Genomic DNA, 22,198 nt, shown 5'->3' on the forward strand with positions numbered 1-22,198 from the left:
ATTTAATGTGGGTTTTCATAATATCATACTAGGTATCGCGTATCCATGTAGGTAACTATAGAACTAAGTGATGGGTTGATAATAGTTTTTAGTATTATTTTTTTTTTTACTTATTGTTATATATATATATATATATATATTATAATTCTCACTACACATGACGAATAATAATAACAATAATAACAGTTAAAGAGATTTATTTTTTCTCGTATATACCTATAATCCATGTATGTATATATAAGCTATGATTTTAGTCTAATGTAATCTCATACAATATTTCAATGTATGTATGATTGATTAAAAATATAAGTATCTGTAATATTATTCAGGATAGGTTAGCCTGATAGTATTGTGTATATAAACATACAATAACAGGAATGTATGTATGTTCCCACATGTATGCACATTGTAGCATGAGCCTGTATGGAAAATGACTAATAATATGAAAATTTTTAATTGTTAAATTGATAAAGATGTTGGTAAGATAGGTACTACAGATGTGCCGTTAATTATTGTATATTTCTAAATTTAGGTAATAAACCGCATAAAGTATCTGCTGAAATGAGAGATATTGTTAATAGTTCTTAATTTTCCGATATTATAACTTATACAATAATATATGGCGGTAGTGTTATATGCCTGTGTGTGTATGACGGTAAAATAAAAATATTATACAAGTGATATGACTGTTGTACGTATGTGCTGATAAAATATACGCATCGGCCACTTGAGTGATATGTAAGTTGTTGATGTGCAAGCACACATGCGTTTTCTCATATGTAAGCGTGAAAAAATATGTTTTTGAGAGTGTTTCGTTGGTGGTGACTGTGACTGGTAATGTTGTGTGTTTTTCCCGTGTACATGCATGAATTAATATATATATATATATATATGTCGGTCAGGTTATTGATAATATGTAAGTTGTTGTATGCGCGTTCGTGTATGTGTTTTCTCATGCACAGGTATGAAAAATATAGAACACGAGATCAGAGGATCAAGGGATCAAGAATACTGAATAAGTGATAGGTAATGATTAAGGATTAGTGATCAAGAGGGGTATATATTGTGTAATAATAATATGGTAGGTGTGATACATAATGTAAAAAATAAATATTACACAAGTGATAATGGCTTTTACATGTATGTTTTTCTCATTCGTTCTTAAAATATATCAATATTGTTGATTAACAATAGTTAAGGTTTTATTAGCAAACAAACATGTAGATGCATGACTAGTCTTGATGAATGTTGTTTTTCTCAGATGTATTACATAACAATTGATCAAGACGTTGTTTGATACATAATGTATCCGTTGGTTCGAAAGTATAAAGGAGATATGAAAATTAATATACCGTTGGATATATAATATGGATGAGGCATCATATACGTTTTTATATATTATTACCTAGAAGATGACGAAATACCGAGAAATATATGTTACTCAGATAATGATACAATTTTATAATCCATTTAATGGATAAGTAAGAACCTTGTAAATATTTATTGTAAACCTTAATATTATTTTAATAATTGAAAATACTTTTTATATATCGTGTCTTTTTGTTTCATATAAACTATTTAATTTCCTATAAATATTAGAATAATCTACGTCTCACATTGCGTAGGTGCTGGTGCGGGGTGTTTGGCGAATGTTGATTGAGACGGCTGTGGTGTAACCTTATGTAGCATTATTACCAATAAATAAAAAAACTTTGTATCATGATCGGGGGGACGAGCAGTTAAATATAATATATTCAGGGAGAATCGTAGGATCCTATAGATATAAATAGGTTAGGGGCAGATATGTAAATATCAGAATCTTAAATAATATATTTAAATTACTAGGATTCCATTTCAGTTATAATTATGGTTTATTGTCTACTAAGCACTGACAAATAATAATAATACTCGCAAATATAATATTCCTAAGCTATATTCTATTATAATATGTGACTGTATCGTAGTCATACATAGTCGTAGTGTGTATTGAGATATGAGGTGTATAGTGAACTGCTTTACTAATCCATGGTGTGTGTTGGTCATAGCCCTTGCAATTATGTGTGTGTGTTTTAATATTAATGTATCGATCAGCAGTTAATCGTACATAAGGTAGAGTTCGTATTATATACATAAGTGTTATGAAACATATAAATATGTTATATTATTATATTTATAATTGTTACAACTTGTTTTTAAATATCACGGTTGTTTTTATTTTACACAAAAATTAAAATATTAAAATGAAAAGTAAGTATAAGCATATTTGTGTTTAATTCAAATATATTAGATTAAATGTTGTATTATTTCAAACATTAAAATAAATGTAGCAGGTATATAAACGGTGAAGTCGAAATAGGATACTATAATTTTTGCATTTAGTGACCAAACTATATACTCAAAGACGACGTCCAAGACCCTCAGAGTCGATATCGTCTATTCTCCTTAGTCAGTATACCTACTAGTTACACAAATTCATAATATTGTGTGTCATAAATATATAATTTTGTGTATGTTGTCGAGTAATCCTTTGAGCTGTATAAAATAGTTAGATCTATGTATTTTAATAGGAATTACAATTTTGTAGTCGTAATTGACGAGGGATGGCGGGGGTGAAAATACTTTCTAGGGTGGATGGATTGGAATGTTTAAATGCATCTACGTAATTGCGACTATGTTTTTTGTAAGTATGACTTTTGTGTCTTAATATATTGATATGTACCTAAGCTGTATAATATGTTTGGTTGTGTGTGTGTTTGTGATGTTGTATGTGTGAATATATGTACATAAACTAAATATAAATGAATACTGCATATACATATATATTATAATATGTTTGGGTGTTTGTGATACCTGATGAATGTGTGTATGTATGCATATAATATGCGACTATGTAAGTATCTAAATATGTATGAACTATCCTATGGGTATATGAGTGTAAGTGTGTTGTGCTAGAGAAATGTGTGAATGAAACTCATCATCATCTGTAAACGATTAAACGATTGACCATATATACATATATATATATATTATAATTAATATTTCCGTATGTTGTCGGGGAGAGGAATGTGTGAATGCAAGCGAATGTACCTATATTCCGACGTGTATATTTTGAAAATAAATATTTTTACAAGTTTATGTCTGTGTGTGTTTGAGATTTATTCTCATGTATAACGAAGGACTGGGTGGCTTGTTTGTATACTATATGGAATACTGGAATCGTGTGTGTGTGTGTGTGTATGTGATGTGATGTGATATGAATGTATGTATCTATGCATGCATGCGTGTACCTATGTATGATAAGGTATATAATATATATGTTGAGCTTGTGTGTGTTGTAAATATTATTATATAAGTTCAGAATGAAAACTGATGAGTACTGTATAGTGTGTAATACCATATTATAGTTTGTATGTGTATGGTTATATCATATTTATATGAATAAATATACCTATGCGTTTTATTGATATGTAAGTAATAAGTATATAATATTATGGTATAATATTTGTATATAGGTATGTGTGATGTTGTAGGTACCTTATATTATATTATGAGCATAACGTATGTTCGTATATATGTATGTATGTATGTATGTATGTGTATGTGGGTATGTATGTATGTATGTATGTATGTATGTATGTATGTATGTATGTATGTATGTATGTATGTATGTATGTATGTATGTAAGTGTGTATGTATGCATGTATGTGTATGTGTGTTTGTATGTATGTATATATAAGTTCAGAATGAAAACTGAAGAGTACTGTATAATGTTTAATAGTATATTATAGTTTGTATGTGTATGGTTATATCATATTTATATGATGCGTTTTATTGATATGTAAGTAATAAGTGTATAAATTGTATAATAATATGTTCAGGGGTTTGTGATAATGATGTGTGTATGATTGTTTAGATATATGTAAATACCTATGTATATTATATGTAGACTATATTATAATATATTTGAATGTGTGTTTGTTTGAGAGGTATAACGTGTGTGTATGTATGTATGTATATATGTATGTATGTATGTATGAATATATATATATATATATATGTATGTATGTATGTGTATGTGTGTTTGTACATAAGTGCGTATGTAAGTAGGTATTTATAGATGTGATAACTGATAACATAGATATAATAACGCGGTGGCGGGCTCGTGCGCGTTCGCGGCGGCCCTTTGTAAGGTGTAGCGTTGGTGGTGTTGGTGGTGGTGGTGGTGGGGGGAAATTATAGAATGTTTATTGTTAGAAATATCAGTGGAATATTATATGTTCAAGTCACTGTGATAATGATGTGTGTATAATTGTTTATATATATGTAAGTACCTATGTATATTATATGTAGACTATATTATAATATATTTGAATGTGTGTTTGTTTGAGATGTATAACGTGTATATATGTATGTATGTGTGTTTGTACGTAAGTGCGTATGTAAGTATTTATAGATGTGATAACTGATAACATAGGTATGATAACGCGGTGGCGGGCTCGCGCGCGTTCGCGGCGGCCTTTTGTAAGGTATAGTGGTTGTGGTGGTGGTGGTGGGGGAAATTATACATCTCGTACGTATGTGAACGATTGTCGTAAACACCAGTTAAATGAGATAGAATTTACATTTTAATCATAAGCGAGTAAGTTGCGCAGTGGTGTGGTTGTCGTATGGGAAGCGACCTGTTCGAGTTCGAATCCCGGTTCGGCAAAAAAATTTTTAAATTATTTCCCGCGGCTAATTGATAGGGAAGAGTGGCGGGGGGATTATCGTACAAGTGCGTGATTGATGGTGGGGGTATCTGAAGAGCGGGGTAGCGGGGGGAATGTCGTGTACGTATGTGATAGATCTGCTCAACCCATGGGTTGAGCAGAGGTGTATAGATGTATATGGGTTGAGCAACGGGTTTCGCGGGTTGAGCCATCAGGTATAGGGCTGAGCCAGCAGGCTGGGGTTCCAGAACTCTCTTTTTTATCCTACTTTGGTGGTTCAATTCACCCGGCCACAGCTAAACGCCCTTTAGAAAATCGTATAAAATCAACCCTTTGACCAATCGTTTTAAAACTTAGACACATCGTAAAAAGTACCTCGAGCTACCATGCTTCTGATTTTGGTGAACCTACTACAAATATCACGGAGACGGTGACCTCATTGTGCATTGTCGGTCTACCCCGGGACTCACCTGGCAAACCCAATACTTGCTTAAAAAAAATATATAAAATCAACCCTTTGACCGATCGTTTTGAAACGTACACACATCGTAGAAAGTACCTTGAGCTACCATGCCTGTGAGTTTGGTTAGCCAACTACAAATATCTCGGAGACGGCGATCTCATTGTGCATTGGTGGTCTAATGATGTATTCACCCTTCAACAGCTAAACGCCCTTTAGAAAATCGTATAAAATCAACCCTTTGACCTGTCAATTTGAAACTTACACACATCGTAGAAACTACTTCGAGCTACCATGCATGTGATTTTGGTGAACCGACTACAAATATCACGGAGACGGTGATCTCATTGTGCATTGTCGGTACAGCGATCAGCATACGCGTGCTGTATAACTTTAAATTACGTACAATCGTGTTTTAAGAAATTCCAAAAATCTTATAAAATCACCCCTTTGACCTGTCGTTTTGAAACTTACACACATCGTAGAAAGTACCTCGAGCTACAATGCCTGTGATTTTGGTGAACCTACCCACATAGCATGTCAACATTGAATCAAAGTTGATCAAAGATTCATTTCTTAATATTAAACATTATTTAATATTGATTTTAGATGGAATTAGAAGCATATTAGTCTTTACTGAACGCTGTATAAAGGTGAAATGAAATCGAATCGAATATTAAAGAAGTGTTAAATATTTAACACTGATTTAGCATTCAAAATATAATGCTTATTAAATCTTTAATGAAACAATACCTTACATTCTTAATTATTGCATAAACCTTAATCAACACAAATCAAATCTTTATATAATCTTAAACAAATACTTATCTATATGTACATTTACTAGGATGAGGTGAATATAATATAGGATGTATTATTAGTACACTCTAGAAATTGGAATTTGCATTTTTTCTTGTACTACCAGTAAACTTCACAAACATCTTATAATACATGAAATGATTCACATAAGATCTAACAAATTCCCTGCAGTTGTAGTAACATCAAATTTGAAATATTCCCGGATTGATACATAAATTGTTAAAAATAAGGAACTATAGAGTGTAAAAATAACAAATAAACGAACACATTGGTATCTTATATAGTTTTATAATATGTATTAGTGTATACTGCTATGCATGTACCTTGCATCTACTTATGCATGTTTAAGAACTTTAAAATAAAAAAAAATATTTATGTGTACATTTCAAAAACTATAAAAAATTAATCATTTGCAGTTTCAGTATTGGATATTTTTTTTTTGATGTTGAACGGAGGCTGAATAAGAGCATTTTTAATATATTTTTCAGCATCATCATTGGCATTATCATAGTTGAATTTGTTCAACAATTTTATAGAACCTAGAAATATAAAACAATTAAACAAGATATGACTTGACATTTTTTTGAATAATAATATATAAAAAGAATAAATGTTGATTCATTTCTAATTAGGTATTTACATTTATTTTATTAAGGTCTTCAATACTTAAGTATGTATTAAAAGAGCATTGGCCTACTACAATAAAGATACTAGGAAAATTTATATTTGGCGACTTAAATAAGTTTACAAAATAATAAAACTAATCAAGTATATTAACTTTAAAAAAAATAACTTCCAATAGGATTATACAACATATTTTTCTTATACTCAATTATAATTATGTATAAGGGAAGATAAATAGTTTGAAAAATGTATACCAAAAAAGCAACGGTCAATAATTATTTATTATAATAAATTAAGTCTGAAAATATAATATAAAATTATAGATTTGTGAAAGTTTATTATTATTATTTAATTTAATGAATGTACCAAATGAAAATTATTATCTTATTACATGAGGCTAAAAAAAAAAATTGAATATTGAACTGATTAATATGCATGCAAGGTCATTATACAAAATATTAAATAATTTTATGGTATAAAGGTAAAAAAATCATATCAATACAAATTATTATACTATAAGAAGAGCTCTTACCAAATATTAGTTTTGAAATAACTAGGTTAGAAAAACATTTTTTTTTGTTTCCTCGACCATTGAATGAATATAATTTTAAAAGTTCATCAGAGAACAAAAGCTGCATAACTCTTTTTATATATATTTGTACCGTTTTGCCACCAAGACCAATTAGTTTATTTGTCTACAACAAAAATATATTATAAAAATGACTATAAAAACATTTGTATGAAAAATACTCACCAATGATTTGTGATATTTTTTATCCGACACCAATTGTTCCTCGATATCATTAAGAGTACTTATATCTTCAATTGGGAAAAGACAATATAGGTTACTGTAATCAATATCATCATCATAATTTATATTTGAATTTTCTGTACTTCTTTTTGAACTTTTTTCAATTAACAAATCCAATTGTTCATCCAAATTTCTGATGCTGTGTTTTAAAATGATTAAGTTATGTAAAACCATATCTTTAAACTGATCGTCTGTAATAATCACAAAATTAATTAAATAAATTAAGGATTGAATATAATTTAATAGTATACTATTTTTCTATATTTAAGGGGACTTAGATGATTTGAAAATTTTAGTATTTACTTATTACTATATTCATCTATCAATATAATTAATAATTTGTAAAAATGATAGTAGTATAATGAATACTACATCCAATATTACACATTATTATAGCTTATATTTTTGTAAAATCATATTTAAGGATAATTAAACCTTTGTACAACCATTTTAATAACTCCAAAACTACTAATTAAAATTTTGATTTAGATACATCAACGTTTTCAAGAAAATTACCAGCTAAATAATTTGCAGTAAAAAGGGCGGTTCTCATTTGAAAAATAGATGTTTGTATTGTCACAGCTAGGACATTTCTTAAATATAGTACAAAAAACATTGGGAATTTGAAAATACAGTCTTATAAGGTAAAGTTAAAAATTCTAAAAATCAAAATTTGAATAAATGTTATATAAAGGGGAAAAATGGGCGTGAGCATGTTTAAAAAATTACCCTGTGTAAAGATAAATAATAATGTATGACAATAATCACTTGATACAGATATCGGTAAAAGCCTCATGGCTTTTATACATATAACCAGCTAACATGAATGGTTATTGTACTTGATTAAATAAATATTAAGGTATGAATTATATTTTTTTTTAAATATAATATATAAATACAATTTATTTTGTTGTAAATGATGCTAGTATAACAGTTTTTTCATAAATGGATATGGATATGTATTGGTATTTTTATTTTTAAACTTATTACTTTTTTATCTTTAAAATGATTATTAAGACTTTCTGAAAGCTAAATTTATCAAATTAGTCCAGTATTTTACAGAGTCTATAGAGAAAGTGTGAAGTATCTATTTGGCAAACTGGACGATTACTTAAAAAAAATTGTTACATAGAAGTGTAAATAAATGAAAACGCCATGGTCCTAAAATTAAATTACTAGGTACCCAGTAGTGTTAACACCTATACAGTGTTATGTTAAATACTGATTCTACTGTATGTAAGGTTAAAACAAATTATTAGTTAAATTATATTTATACTGATATACATTATTTTAACTAATATTAATGTTAAATTGTGTGTAATGTGTAATGTGTAATAAAAAACGGAAGTAAGACTTGCGGTAGGTTGTGACATTGAATTGCAGTTGGAATAACCAAAAAGTACCATGTTTATATATGTAAAATTATTAAATGATGTATAGCATAGCTTAAACATTTAAAATACTTTCAAATGATTTTTGTTAGTTTTGCATGCATAAGTCAAAAAAAATAGTATAAAACAAAACTCTGAATAATACAATATCAAAACATTAATTAAACCATAATTACCTTTTTTAAAAATTGTCGAAGATTTTGTATTTGATATTTTTTTTACTGTTAACAGAATTAGTAAATATTAAAATTAAAATAAATTATTTATAAATAGTATTAACTAACCAGATACTTTGGGAGTGTCCTTAAGATTCAGAGTAATAGAATTTGAATGATTATGTTCATCATTATCAGTGTATAAACTTATTTTTCCTGAACTTTTTACTGCTAACAAAATATATAACTTATAAAATAGTTATTGGTTATTTTTAACACAATTTACTAACTAGATAATACTTTTGAAGAGTCATTATTTAAATCAGGAGAATTAGAATTTGAGTGACAATGTTCATAAATATCAGTAGATAAACTTCCTTTTTCTGAACTTTTTACTGTCAACAAAATATATAACTGTTAAAATAGTTATTGATTATTTTTAACATGGTTTACTAACCAGATAACACTTTAGTAGAGCCCTCATCAGCAGAGTTAGAGTTTAAGTGACTATGTTTATCAATATCAGAAAATAAACATCTTTTTATTCCTTAAAAATTAAATTTTTATATTATATGATGAAATAGTAGAAATACATTAATTATATACATACTATTTGATGGAGACAATCTTTGATTGTATGGAAATTTTTTTTCTATTATGAAACAAAATAGGCATATAAACTATTACTATAAAAAAATGTCAAATTCATAACAAAACTCAAATTACCAGAAAATAATGATAACTTCTCATTTGAAAGTTTTAAAGGAGAATTTGTCCTTGTATTGCTCATTATTATAGTTTCTTTTTCTGAATGAATATTAGACAAAGGAATCTTTACTGCTGTAAGATATAATAAAATCAAATTAATTAGTTCTAAGTACTATTAGGTAATAGCTATTACAGATGTAAATATAAATAGGTATTTTACTAAGCAGCTATAGGTATAGGTATCTACTTAATATTAAGTTCTCACCTGCTGTATCAATAATGGAGTTCTTTAAGGGAGACCATCCATTGGGTCGACTTTCAATACTATTAAATGTTATGTTTTGTATTTGGTGGTTTTTTTTTTGAAGTTGAGGTTCTGCGTCTAACAAAGTATTAAATTGGTATTAATTATTGTTTATTGATTTACAATGATTTACACAAAAGTGGATACTCAATTCAACGTAATAACATTTAATAAAAACAAATAAATAATTTACCTGAATGATAACATGGAAGGGCATTTTTGTGCATATCTGTATCAGATTTTTCACTGTCTAAAAACAAAATAGGTATTTGATCAAATTTTGATGGAATTATAAATTAATATTAATAAATAAAAATGAAATACCTAAATAAGTAAAACATTATATTCTATAAGGTATCGGTATGCAAACAATTTAATTGTTATACCTAACATTTATATCTGAAAAACTATGTAATCTAAATATTATGTTATTAAAACATACCAGATTCCGAGCTTAAACGAGTTTTATACTGCCTTTTTTTAATTTTTCTCTTTTTTTTTAACTTATCATCTTCCATTGAAGAAAGGTCAGATTTACATTTTGCAACATTACATTTTTTTTGGGCCATTTGAAAATTGTCTAGAAATATTTTAAATTATATTAAATAAATACATACCTAATACATCACACAAGCAAATGACTTAAGTATAAGTGCCCTCCCCAATATATACCAAGATACTAAATATTATACAATATACCCACCTACCATTTATTTCGACTGTACTGCGCTTAGATCAAAATGCACTTGATAGGAATGGACCCGAAATTATTTAATTTAATTAGGTATAGGTACCCAATAATAATAACGAAAATAAACTTTAATTAGGTACATAATGAAAATAAGGTTATTTTATTCCTCTTAAGGTATGCCTAAGCCAGTTTCACCACTACATATTATGCACAAAAGTTGCTTAGTACTACAATATAACCGTCATAATAATACTGGAGGTATGACAGTCTCCCATCCCACACTGGCTATCTAATTTCTAATTTCTACCACACACATAATAGAGACTTTGGGGCAAACTGCAATGCTTCATACAGCCAAGTATCACTCTTTATTAGTTTTATCATGATTATATAGGTACCTATATTAAATAATAAATAATAAAACTGATGTACCTATTCTGTAATGGTTAACTTGTAAATTATTCTGGATTGTTATTGAGATTAGAGGGGCAAAGCTCACCACATCAGTTTTTCATTAATAAAATAAAGTTTGGTCAGTTGAAATTTACCGATAGGGATAATATTATACCTATATATTTGAAGTATCTACCTATTATACAAAATAGTTAAACAGCAAATAATAAATAGTTTGCCATAATGCTTACCGATATTACTAGCCAAACATCGTGCTTCGTAAAAAGAGAAATCTTGCTTATTTGGTCGTGTTTTTAGAACAATAGCTTTTTTTATGTCTTTAATATTTGATGTTTTCGGCCACGCACAATTTCCCTCTTTACGAAACCATGGCCCAGGAACAACTTCCACAGTATCGTCCAACGTGAAATGCACCACACACCAGACCATTTTATACAGGTATCGTCTGGCTTTATGTAGGTATACAACGGACACGCTCGAAAACGACGCGCAACGTAAACAATTTGCAAGCCAATTGACAACGAATGAACGATCAATGAGACGACTACGAGAGTTGGGTTATGTGAAATATGAATATCGAGAATCAGAAATAATAATACGGATTACGTAATAACTTATAATATTATGTAATATGTATGTTATTGCTATCTAACAAGTCACAATATCAGTAAATTAGTAATAACACTGAAATAACCGTCCATCAGCCATCTTTAGGGAAACTTGTATGCGGGTATCGGCCGCCGCCCGCCACCCGCCGCCCACCAGGTACCTATTTATATACATTGTGTACCCACTGTATATATTATATAGGTATATGATATTATGTTGAATCATAATAATACTCATGAAAAAGTATATTTCGTATTTTCGTTATGATAATACTAAGCTACTATACTATATTAGCCATTAGGTACGATATACGTATAATCTCTAAAAATTCGCCATGCTAAACAGATGTGAAAAAAAACGCTTATAAATAATACTTGGTTATTGCGACAAGTTTAAGACAAAAATAAACTGTAGTAGGTAGGTTTGAATGATGTTAACAGACTAGGCTGCTGAGATCCGACTCAGTTGATGGAAGTAGACACTAGACTGGCTGTCGGCTTGTCGTATTGAAATTGGGTATTTGGGTCCTACTTATTTGGTTGAGTCAACCGTTGCTTAGTACTTGTTCAATATCGGATTATTAGATTGTTGTTTATTAGATAAATTACATGGGTACAAAATATGTTATTGTTGACGTATTTTTCAATTTTGTCATGTTAATTAATGTATATGTATATTATTATATTATAGGATTGTACTAAGTGCAATGTGTTATGTTCTAAGATTGATATTTTTAATTAATTTAAAAGGAATTGATATACAATAAATCGTAGTATGGGTATAGAATTTCTATATTAACAATAACATAAAATAAATAATTGAATCAACTTACCTTTTCAGATATCGCCATGTTATTATTATACTCGATCAACGATATAATAAAGATACATTAGGTACATAGATTTAGGTAACAAACATGCATCTATTATAAATCATGATATGTATAGACATTTCTTAGTATATTATAATACTATATCAGTGGCGTCTTCCATGTTATTATCGTCTTTCGGATGAAATAAAACATTATAACGATAAATAATCGTAAACAAAATCCAAATACATTACATTGTTGAAATCACGGAAGCGTCAAGTTGTCGAGTTTATACCGAAACTCAATAACCGCAGGTCTCTAAATAAAATATGCTTTAAACAAAGCAGTTCACTTAAAATCAGACAAATTATTACAGTTAATACATTCATGTACCATAATTAATTGTCCTTGTCTGGGCAACTGTATATTATTATATTACATAATATAGTCTGCTTTATATTATAATACCTATATATTATACGTGTCGGAAGAGTGAAATATCAACAATTTTAAATTTAAATAATTTGGCTTATTATAATATTTTTAAATAATGATTAATGAATAATTTTAGATTATCTTTAAACTGCTTTATGTTACGGATATATTTTCTATTAATAGATTATTTTATGTATATGTTTTGACATAACAGTATATCCAAACATTATAATATGTTTTGTAAATATTTAGGTTTTAATACTATTTTTAACTATTACATATAATATATAGTAGATATTTAGAGCTTAATATTGATGAAGTACTTATAGATCGATATTTTATAAGTGTTAATATACTTACCGAATTTTAATATTGACATTTCAACTATGCAGTAGTCTTGAATAAAGATTGAACAATGAGTGTTAATTTTTAAACCATAAACCTTAGTTAAATTAATACTAAAATATGTATCTAATTTATGTATGGATAAAATAATGTTAGTCCAAGTTAAATTAAACGTTTACTTTTGAATATTAATAGTTTAATTCAAAACCAGTGTTTATGTAAGCTTAAACACTAATAATTGTTATGTGGGTACTACAAATATCACGGAGACGGTGATCTCATTGTGCATTGTCGGTACAGCGATCAGCATACGCGTGCTGTATAACTTTAAATTACGTAAAATATATATATAGAAGCAAACGTAAACGTAGAATGAAAAAAAAAAAGAAAGTTAGGAACATATTAGCATATATTAGCGTAAATAACATGGTGATGGAATAAGAAATATATTAATCTAATTTATTTAAAATATAATTAACATGGTAATGGAAAATAAAATATAGTAAACACCACTATTTTATCATATATATATATATTGCACGAAAAAAAAAAAAATTTATATTGTAATAGATTTTAAGAATTCATGTTATATTAAAATATTATTACACATATTATATTAACACTAAGATAAGATTATTGATGTAAACAAAAACACAAAAAAAAAAAGAATATATTGTTAATCACATAAGATACTAACCTAGATAATAAGCAAAATATATACTGTAATATTGTGAATCATAATCTGTATTCTGTCAATAATAATTAATATGGTGAAATGTACCATATAATTATAATGATGTATTTGATGTAAAACATAAAATGTAAACATGTAATAATTGAATGTAATGTAATAATTGATATATGTAAAATTTGTAATCATAGGAAAGTGCTTGAACTAATGGAGGAAGTTTGAGTTAATTTTTCTCATTTTAGACGATAAAAATCAACTTTTAAAGGGGGAGATGTAGTAAGCCAGTTACTACTTAACAACACCATTGTAATATAATAGTAATTATACTATACTATAGATTAGCTATACTGTAATTCGGCATAAATCGGATATTAGAAACGGAAATAGGATTTCCTACTGTTTAGTATGAGAAGACAGGCTCACTGAATAATATAATTACTCGGGGAGTCCTGTGTACGACAATATTCAAATATAAAAATATAAAATAATGGTTAATTTAATTACAACGCGGTACGCGACAAAGTTCAATATAGAAATATAAAAGAGTAGAATGATTATTCAATTGAATCATAGATTAGCATTTTTAGCAATACGTAGAAATATAAGGAAGTCATAAAATGCGTGGGCCGGAACGCTGGTCACACACATCACATCCGTGAGCCGAGATACAGTATCTATAGGCAGGGGGTACGGGGAACTTCATATATAAGGGAGCCCGAATCGGCCTGTTTTCAGACGTGTACTACCACCCATTAGTGCAAGCACCTTCACGCCACTCTGTACGAGCATATTTTGGACTTTATTATGATATTTAGAGCTTAATATTGATGAAGTACTTATAGATCGATATTTTATAAGTGTTAATATACTTACCGAATTTTAATATTGACATTTCAACTATGCAGTAGTCTTGAATAAAGATTGAACAATGAGTGTTAATTTTTAAACCATAAACCTTAGTTAAATTAATACTAAAATATGTATCTAATTTATGTATGGATAAAATAATGTTAGTCCAAGTTAAATTAAACGTTTACTTTTGAATATTAATAGTTTAATTCAAAACCAGTGTTTATGTAAGCTTAAACACTAATAATTGTTATGTGGGTACTACAAATATCACGGAGACGGTGATCTCATTGTGCATTGTCGGTACAGCGATCAGCATACGCGTGCTGTATAACTTTAAATTACGTACAATCGTGTTTTAAAAAATTCCAAAAATCTTATAAAATCAACCCTTTGACCTGTCGTTTTTAAACTTACACACATCGTAGAAAACACCTCGAGCTGACATGCCTGTGATTTTGGTTAACCTACTACAAATATCACGGAGACGGTGATCTCATTGTGCATTGTCGGTACAGCGATCAGCATACGCGTGCTGTATAACTATAAATTACGTACAATCGTGTTTTAAAAAATTTCCAAAAATCGTATAAAATCACCCCTTTGACTGAATGTTTTAAAACTTACACACATCGTAGAAAGTAATACAGTCTACCATACCCGTGAATTTAGTTAGCCTACTACAAATATCAAGGAGACGGTGACCACATTGTGCATTGTCGGTCTACCCCGGGACTCACCCAGCAAACCCAATACTTGCTTAAAAAAAATATATATAATCAACCCTTTGACCTGTCGTTTTGAAACTTACACACATCGTAGAAAGTACCTCGAGCTACAATGCCTGTGATTTTGGTTAGCCTACTACAAATATCTCGGAGACGGCGATCTCAATGTGCATTGTCGGTCTACCCCGTGACTCACCCGGCAAACCCAATACTTGCTTAAAAAAAATATATATAATCAACCCTTTGACCGATCGTTTTGAAACGTACACACATCGTAGAAAGTACCTCGAGCTACCATGCCTGTGAGTTTGGTTAGCCAACTACAAATATCTCGGAGACGGCGATCTCATTGTGCATTGGTGGTTCAATTCACCCGGCCACAGATAATCGCCCTTTAGAAAATCGTATAAAATCAACCCTTTGACTGATCGTTTTGAAACTTACACACATCGTAGAAAGTACCTCGAGTTACCATGCCTGTGATTTTGGTGAACCTACTACAAATATCACGGAGACGGCGATCTCATAGTGCATTGTCGGTACAGCGATCAGTATATGCGTGCTGTATAACTTTAAATTACGTACAATCGTGTTTTAAAAAATTCCAAAAATCTTATAAAACCACCCCTTTCACCTGTCGGTTTGAAACTTGCACACATCGTAGAAAGTACCTCGAGCTACAATGCCTGTGATTTTGGTGAACCTACTACAAATATCACGGAGACGGTGATCTCATTGTGCTTTGTCGGTACAGCGATCGGCATACGCGTGCTGTATAACTTTAAATTACGTACAATCGTGTTTTAAAAAATTCCAAAAACCGTATAAAATCAACCCTTTGACTGATCGTTTTAAAACTTACACACATCGTAGAAAGTACCTCGAGCTTTCATGCCTGTAATTTTGGTGAACCTACTTCAAATATCACGGAGACGGCGATCTCATTGTGCATTGGTGGTCTAATGATGAATTCAACGGGAACAGCTAAACGCCCTTTAGAAAATCGTATAAAATCAACCCTTTGACTGATCGTTTTAAAACTTACACACATCGTAGAAAGTACCTCGAGCTACCATGCCTGTAATTTTGGTGAACCTACTTCAAATATCACGGAGACGGCGATCTCATTGTGCATTGGTGGTCTAATGATGAATTCATCCGGCAACAGCTAAACGCCCTTTAGAAAATCGTGTAATGTTCTCGACAGCTTGGTACCTACTATCGTAGTTCTAATAGCAGATAAGTGGCTGCCGAGATATTATCGTTGCGGGTCGCAGACAATTTGTTTGATGTTGTAGTCGTGGATGATAATAAATAAAAGACAATTGTTGTTTTATTGTGAATTTTATTATATTGTTGAAAGTCCAAAATATGCTCGTACAGAGTGGCGTGAAGGTGCTTGCACTAATGGGTGGTAGTACACGTCTGAAAACAGGCCGATTCGGGCTCCCTTATATATGAAGTTCCCCGTACCCCCTGCCTATAGATACTGTATCTCGGCTCACGGATGTGATGTGTGTGACCAGCGTTCCGGCCCACGCATTTTATGACTTCCTTATATTTCTACGTATTGCTAAAAATGCTAATCTATGATTCAATTGAATAATCATTCTACTCTTTTATATTTCTATATTGAACTTTGTCGCGTACCGCGTTGTAATTAAATTAACCATTATTTTATATTTTTATATTTGAATATTGTCGTACACAGGACTCCCCGAGTAATTATATTATTCAGTGAGCCTGTCTTCTCATACTAAACAGTAGGAAATCCTATTTCCGTTTCTAATATCCGATTTATGCCGAATTACAGTATAGCTAATCTATAGTATAGTATAATTACTATTATATTACAATGGTGTTGTTAAGTAGTAACTGGCAAAGGGTTTTATAAAATCAACCCTTTGACCTGTCAATTTGAAACTTACACACATCGTAGAAACTACTTCAAGCTACCATGCCTGTGAGATTGATGAACCTACTACAAATATCACGGAGACGGTGATCTCATTGTGCATTGTCGGTACAGCGATCAGCATACGCGTGCTGTATAACTTTAAATTACGTACAATCGTGTTTTAAAAAATTCCAAAAATCTTATAAAATCACCCCTTTGACCTGTCGTTTTGAAACTTACACACATCGTAGAAAGTACCTCGAGCTACAATGCCTGTGATTTTGGTGAACCTACTACAAATATCACGGAGACGGTGATCTCATTGTGCATTGTCGGTACAGCGATCAGCATACGCGTGCTGTATAACTTTAAATTACGTACAATCGTGTTTTAAAAAATTCCAAAAATCTTATAAAATCAACCCTTTGACCTGTCGTTTTGAAACTTACACACATCGTAGAAAACACCTCGAGCTGACATGTTTGTGATTTTGGTGAACCTACTACAAATATCACGGAGACGGTGATCTCATTGTGCATTGTCGGTACAGCGATCAGCATACGCGTGCTGTATTACTATAAATTAGGACCTGAACCAATATGAAAATATTGGATAAAAATGTATACACTGTGGTTACTATAGTATACTATTAATGTAAATGAAAAAAAATTTGTTTCTCTAACACAACACGAGTTTTTAAGTACTTTGTAAGTGGGCGTGGTTTAGATTTTTAAATATTCATATTTTCCCGCGCTTTGAGCATGACGTCATAATGCCGTACTCCCGTAGTGGCCGTCGGGCGTCGGCATACTAAAATATTATTATTTTTTATAGCGTTATCGCCACTTCTTACTTAGTTACCTCGCTATGTTACATGCGTATGTACGACATTATAATTTGTATTACTACATGGGTATTAATACACGAGTAGTATAAATGTTTATAATATTATTAGGTACATATTTATTAGTATTACCAATAATAATAATACAATATTATCGAATTATCACTTTTTTTTAAGTTTTCATTATTTGATACCTAGATAACTCATATATTTTAGATGCAGTTATTCTTCCATATCTAAGTTCGAACCACAAAACATTATTAGCTTGGTTAGTAGTTTTTTCCTCTACACCACTGAATACTGATATGGGTGTTCTTTCTTTTTATAATTGTAAAAAGTCATCCGCTGTACCATCTGTATTATAAAATAATGTTTGTAAAAAACATTAAATACAAAAAAAAAATCTTTTTTTCTAATACAAAATAACTTGGCCTTCCATAATACTTAAAATAATTAAAACTTTCATACCTATACTTATATTGTGGTATTTTTATATTATTAACTTACTACTATTATATTGTTTGGAGAATTCTAATATAGCTGTATGGATTGACAACATTTTGAAAAAAGATTCCTCTAATTTATAATTATGAGCACCAACTTGGCAATTTATTTGGTGGGTTTCTCCTAATTTCATCGCTTCATTAAAAAAATTCTTGTTAGATATTTCACTTTGAATATTTAGTATGGATTTTTTGGACATAGATTTAGCTGTTATATATTTTAATGTTGTGCCAACCCCAGAAAGTTTGGGTCTTTTCCAATAGCACTCAACTTCTGTGGGAGACTTTTCTTCAGATTTTCTATGAACATACATGAGAAAAGCTAAACTGTGTTTACATCCACCTGTAAATAAGAATAAAATCTTTGTTTACAACATTTAAGGACTAGTTATAATTAAATATAAATACCTACCTTATCAATAATTATAAATTATTTTCTATAGGTACACTTAATATCACAAAAGATTTATATAATATAACATATTAAAATTCTCATAAAGATATAGGTTCTATATAAATATATATATATATAATTATGCAGTCACCAACCTAAAGATGCTGCACAGTCATCATAATGGAAATCAACTATTTCTTCTTTTTCTTTCATTTATTGTTAAAGAAAAATGGTAATTTTTATTTCTAACTCCATGTTCAGGACAAATTTGGGCCTGAACATTACATATAGATCCTTCCCTTTTTATTTGAACATATCCAATAGCTGAATCTCCATAATTTTCTCTCGATGATCTAATGAAAATATATAAAAAATAATCAGCCCATCTATATATTTTATTAAAAATAATCGAGTTTTTAACTACATATTAGTAATTAGTATTCTTAAATATTTATATTCAGGTAATTTAATTATTTAAATATTATAAATATTATTTGTATTAGGAAACAAAAAACTAGCAGTGATAATAAATAATAATAGGTACACACCTTTGAGCTTTTGATCCCCTAACTTCAGGATCATTGAAGCAATCATTATTTTTTATGTATTGTGTTACAGAAAAAATGTCAAGTTTTAATTTTTTAAATTACGTACAATCGTCTTTTAAAAAATTTCCAAAAATCTTATAAAATCAACCCTTTGACCTGTCGTTTTGAAACTTACACACATCGTAGAAAGTACCTCGAGCTACCATGCCTGTGATTTTGGTGAACCTACTTCAAATATCACGGAGACGGCGATCTCATTGTGCATTGGTGGTCTAATGATGAATTCACCCGGCAACAGCTAAACGCCCTTTAGAAAATCGTATAAAATCAACCCTTTGACCGATTGTTTTGAAACTTAGACACATCATAGAAAGTACCTCGAGCTACCATGCTTGTGATTTTGGTGAACCTACAACAAATATCACGGAGACGGTGATCTCATTGTGCATTGTCGGTCTACCCCGGGACTCACCCGGCAAACCCAATACTTGCATAAAAAAAATATATAAAATCAACCCTTTGACCGATCGTTTTGAAAATTAGACACATCGTAGAAAGTACCTCGAGCTACCTTGCCTGTGATTTTGGTGAACCTACTTCAAATATCACGGAGACGGTGATCTCATTGTGCATTGTCGGTACAGCGATCAGCATTCGCGTGCTGTATAACTATAAATTACGTACAATCGTGTTTTAAAAAATTTCCAAAAATCGTATAAAATCAACCCTTTGACTGATCGTTTTGAAAATTAAACACATCGTAGAAAGTAATACGGTCTACCATACCCGTGAGTTTGGTTAGCCTACTACAAATATCTTGGAGACGGCGATCTCATTGTGCATTGGTGGTCTAATTCACCTGGCAACAGCTAAACGCCCTTTAGAATATCGTATAAAATCAACCCTTTGAGCGATCGTTTTGAAACTTACACACATCGTAGAAAGTACCTCGAGCTACCATGCCTGTGAGTTTGGTTAGCCTACTACAAATATCACGGAGACGGTGACCTAATTGTTCATGGTGGTCTACCCCGGGACTCACCCGGCAAACCCAATACTTGCTTAAAAATAATATATAAAATCAACCCTTTGACCGATCGTTTTGAAACTTAGACACATCGTAGAAAGTACCTCGAGCTACCATGCCTGTGAGTTTGGTTAGCCTACTACAAATATCTCGGAGACGGCGATCTCATTGTGCATTGTCGGTACAGCGATCCACATACGCGTGCTGGTAAACTATAAATTACGTACAATCGTAGTTCAACAGTTCTGCCTATATTATATTTTAACCAAATTTCTATTTCTCCGTTGTAATATGCATCTAAAGGACCAAAAATACCAGTATCAAGCGGCTTAAGGTGATGTTTATAGTGAGGTGATGGACAATGTAAGACAACTCCAGATTTTTTAACAAGTTTAAGAGCTTCAACAGTTTTATGACTTAAATGGCCATCTAATAGTAAAACACTTTATTGTAAGGCTACATTTAACATAATTTAAAAAGTGATTTATCCATTGAATAAATAACTCCCCAGAGTCATATAACTTGTGTATTGATACAGTTTTAAAGTACCCGAGTGTGTTGCATCATACAAGTTTGCAAATTTGCAAAATTGCTAAAATGTTTTTCTAGGAAATATAAGTGCAGGTTGTATCTACACATTGACCAGAAGATGATATACAACAAACTACTGTTACATGCTGTCCATGTTCTGCACTGGTATAGGCATGTTCTATCCATTCTTATATTATCCATGGGTAATTCAGTAATTGTCGTTCAAAACGTGCAGAAAAAATTAGCCAAGAACATATTCAAAGTTTGTTCACCAAATATTGGCAAATGCAAGATAGAAAAAGCATCATATTTATCTGGACTTATTAAGTTTCTACCAAAAAGGACTTAGAGGAAGAGACAATTTAATCCAGAAAAACAAAAAAAAAGGTCAATAACTTATAATTACTTATAAACTTATACACAAAATGATAACTCGTATAAACAAAACTACTCCAGACAAAAGAAGAATCCACCTACAAATAAAAAAACACCAGAAGACATCAAATCAGAAAAAAAAATTTCTCAAGTCTCAACCTGTGTATGAAAGTCATTACTACAGAAAAGAATCATTGAAGTTATACTTACCTTATCATTTCACTTTAAATAAATGCTATGAAATGTATTTGAAGAATCTCATTAATCCAGTAAGTAGGAAATTCTACGAGAAAATGTTACATGAAGCTAATATAAAAATCAAAAAAAGATACCTACCTGTAATAAATGTGATGTCTTAATAATGCAAATACAAATGGAGACTGATTGTACGGGCCGGGAACGAACATTAATAGGCCGTGATGCCGGTCATCAAAATACTTCGCACGCTCACTCACACACCGACCGACCTGTGTAGTTCGTGTGTAGTGGTGTTATGATGTGTAAGGTGTGTATATTTGTGCTTGT

General features: G+C 30.4%; 1 protein-coding gene across 1 annotated transcript; it reads right to left on the bottom strand.

Moving 5' to 3' along the window:
• Positions 1-6,380: 6,380 nt before the first annotated feature.
• Positions 6,381-11,515, bottom strand: LOC132932949 (uncharacterized). The gene is made up of 13 exons (XM_060999292.1): positions 11,317-11,515; positions 10,424-10,561; positions 10,175-10,231; positions 9,943-10,059; positions 9,696-9,809; positions 9,580-9,621; positions 9,427-9,516; positions 9,270-9,364; positions 9,099-9,216; positions 8,991-9,035; positions 7,367-7,614; positions 7,145-7,307; positions 6,381-6,527 (listed from the first exon to the last, which is right to left on the bottom strand). The coding sequence occupies exons 1-13, from the start codon at positions 11,513-11,515 to the stop codon at positions 6,391-6,393; spliced, it is 1,563 nt and encodes a 520-aa protein (XP_060855275.1). The 3' UTR covers positions 6,381-6,390.
• Positions 11,516-22,198: the final 10,683 nt, after the last annotated feature.

The sequence above is a fragment of the Metopolophium dirhodum genome, chromosome 1 (assembly GCF_019925205.1).
Source record: "Metopolophium dirhodum isolate CAU chromosome 1, ASM1992520v1, whole genome shotgun sequence".
Taxonomy (NCBI): Eukaryota; Metazoa; Arthropoda; class Insecta; order Hemiptera; family Aphididae; genus Metopolophium; species Metopolophium dirhodum.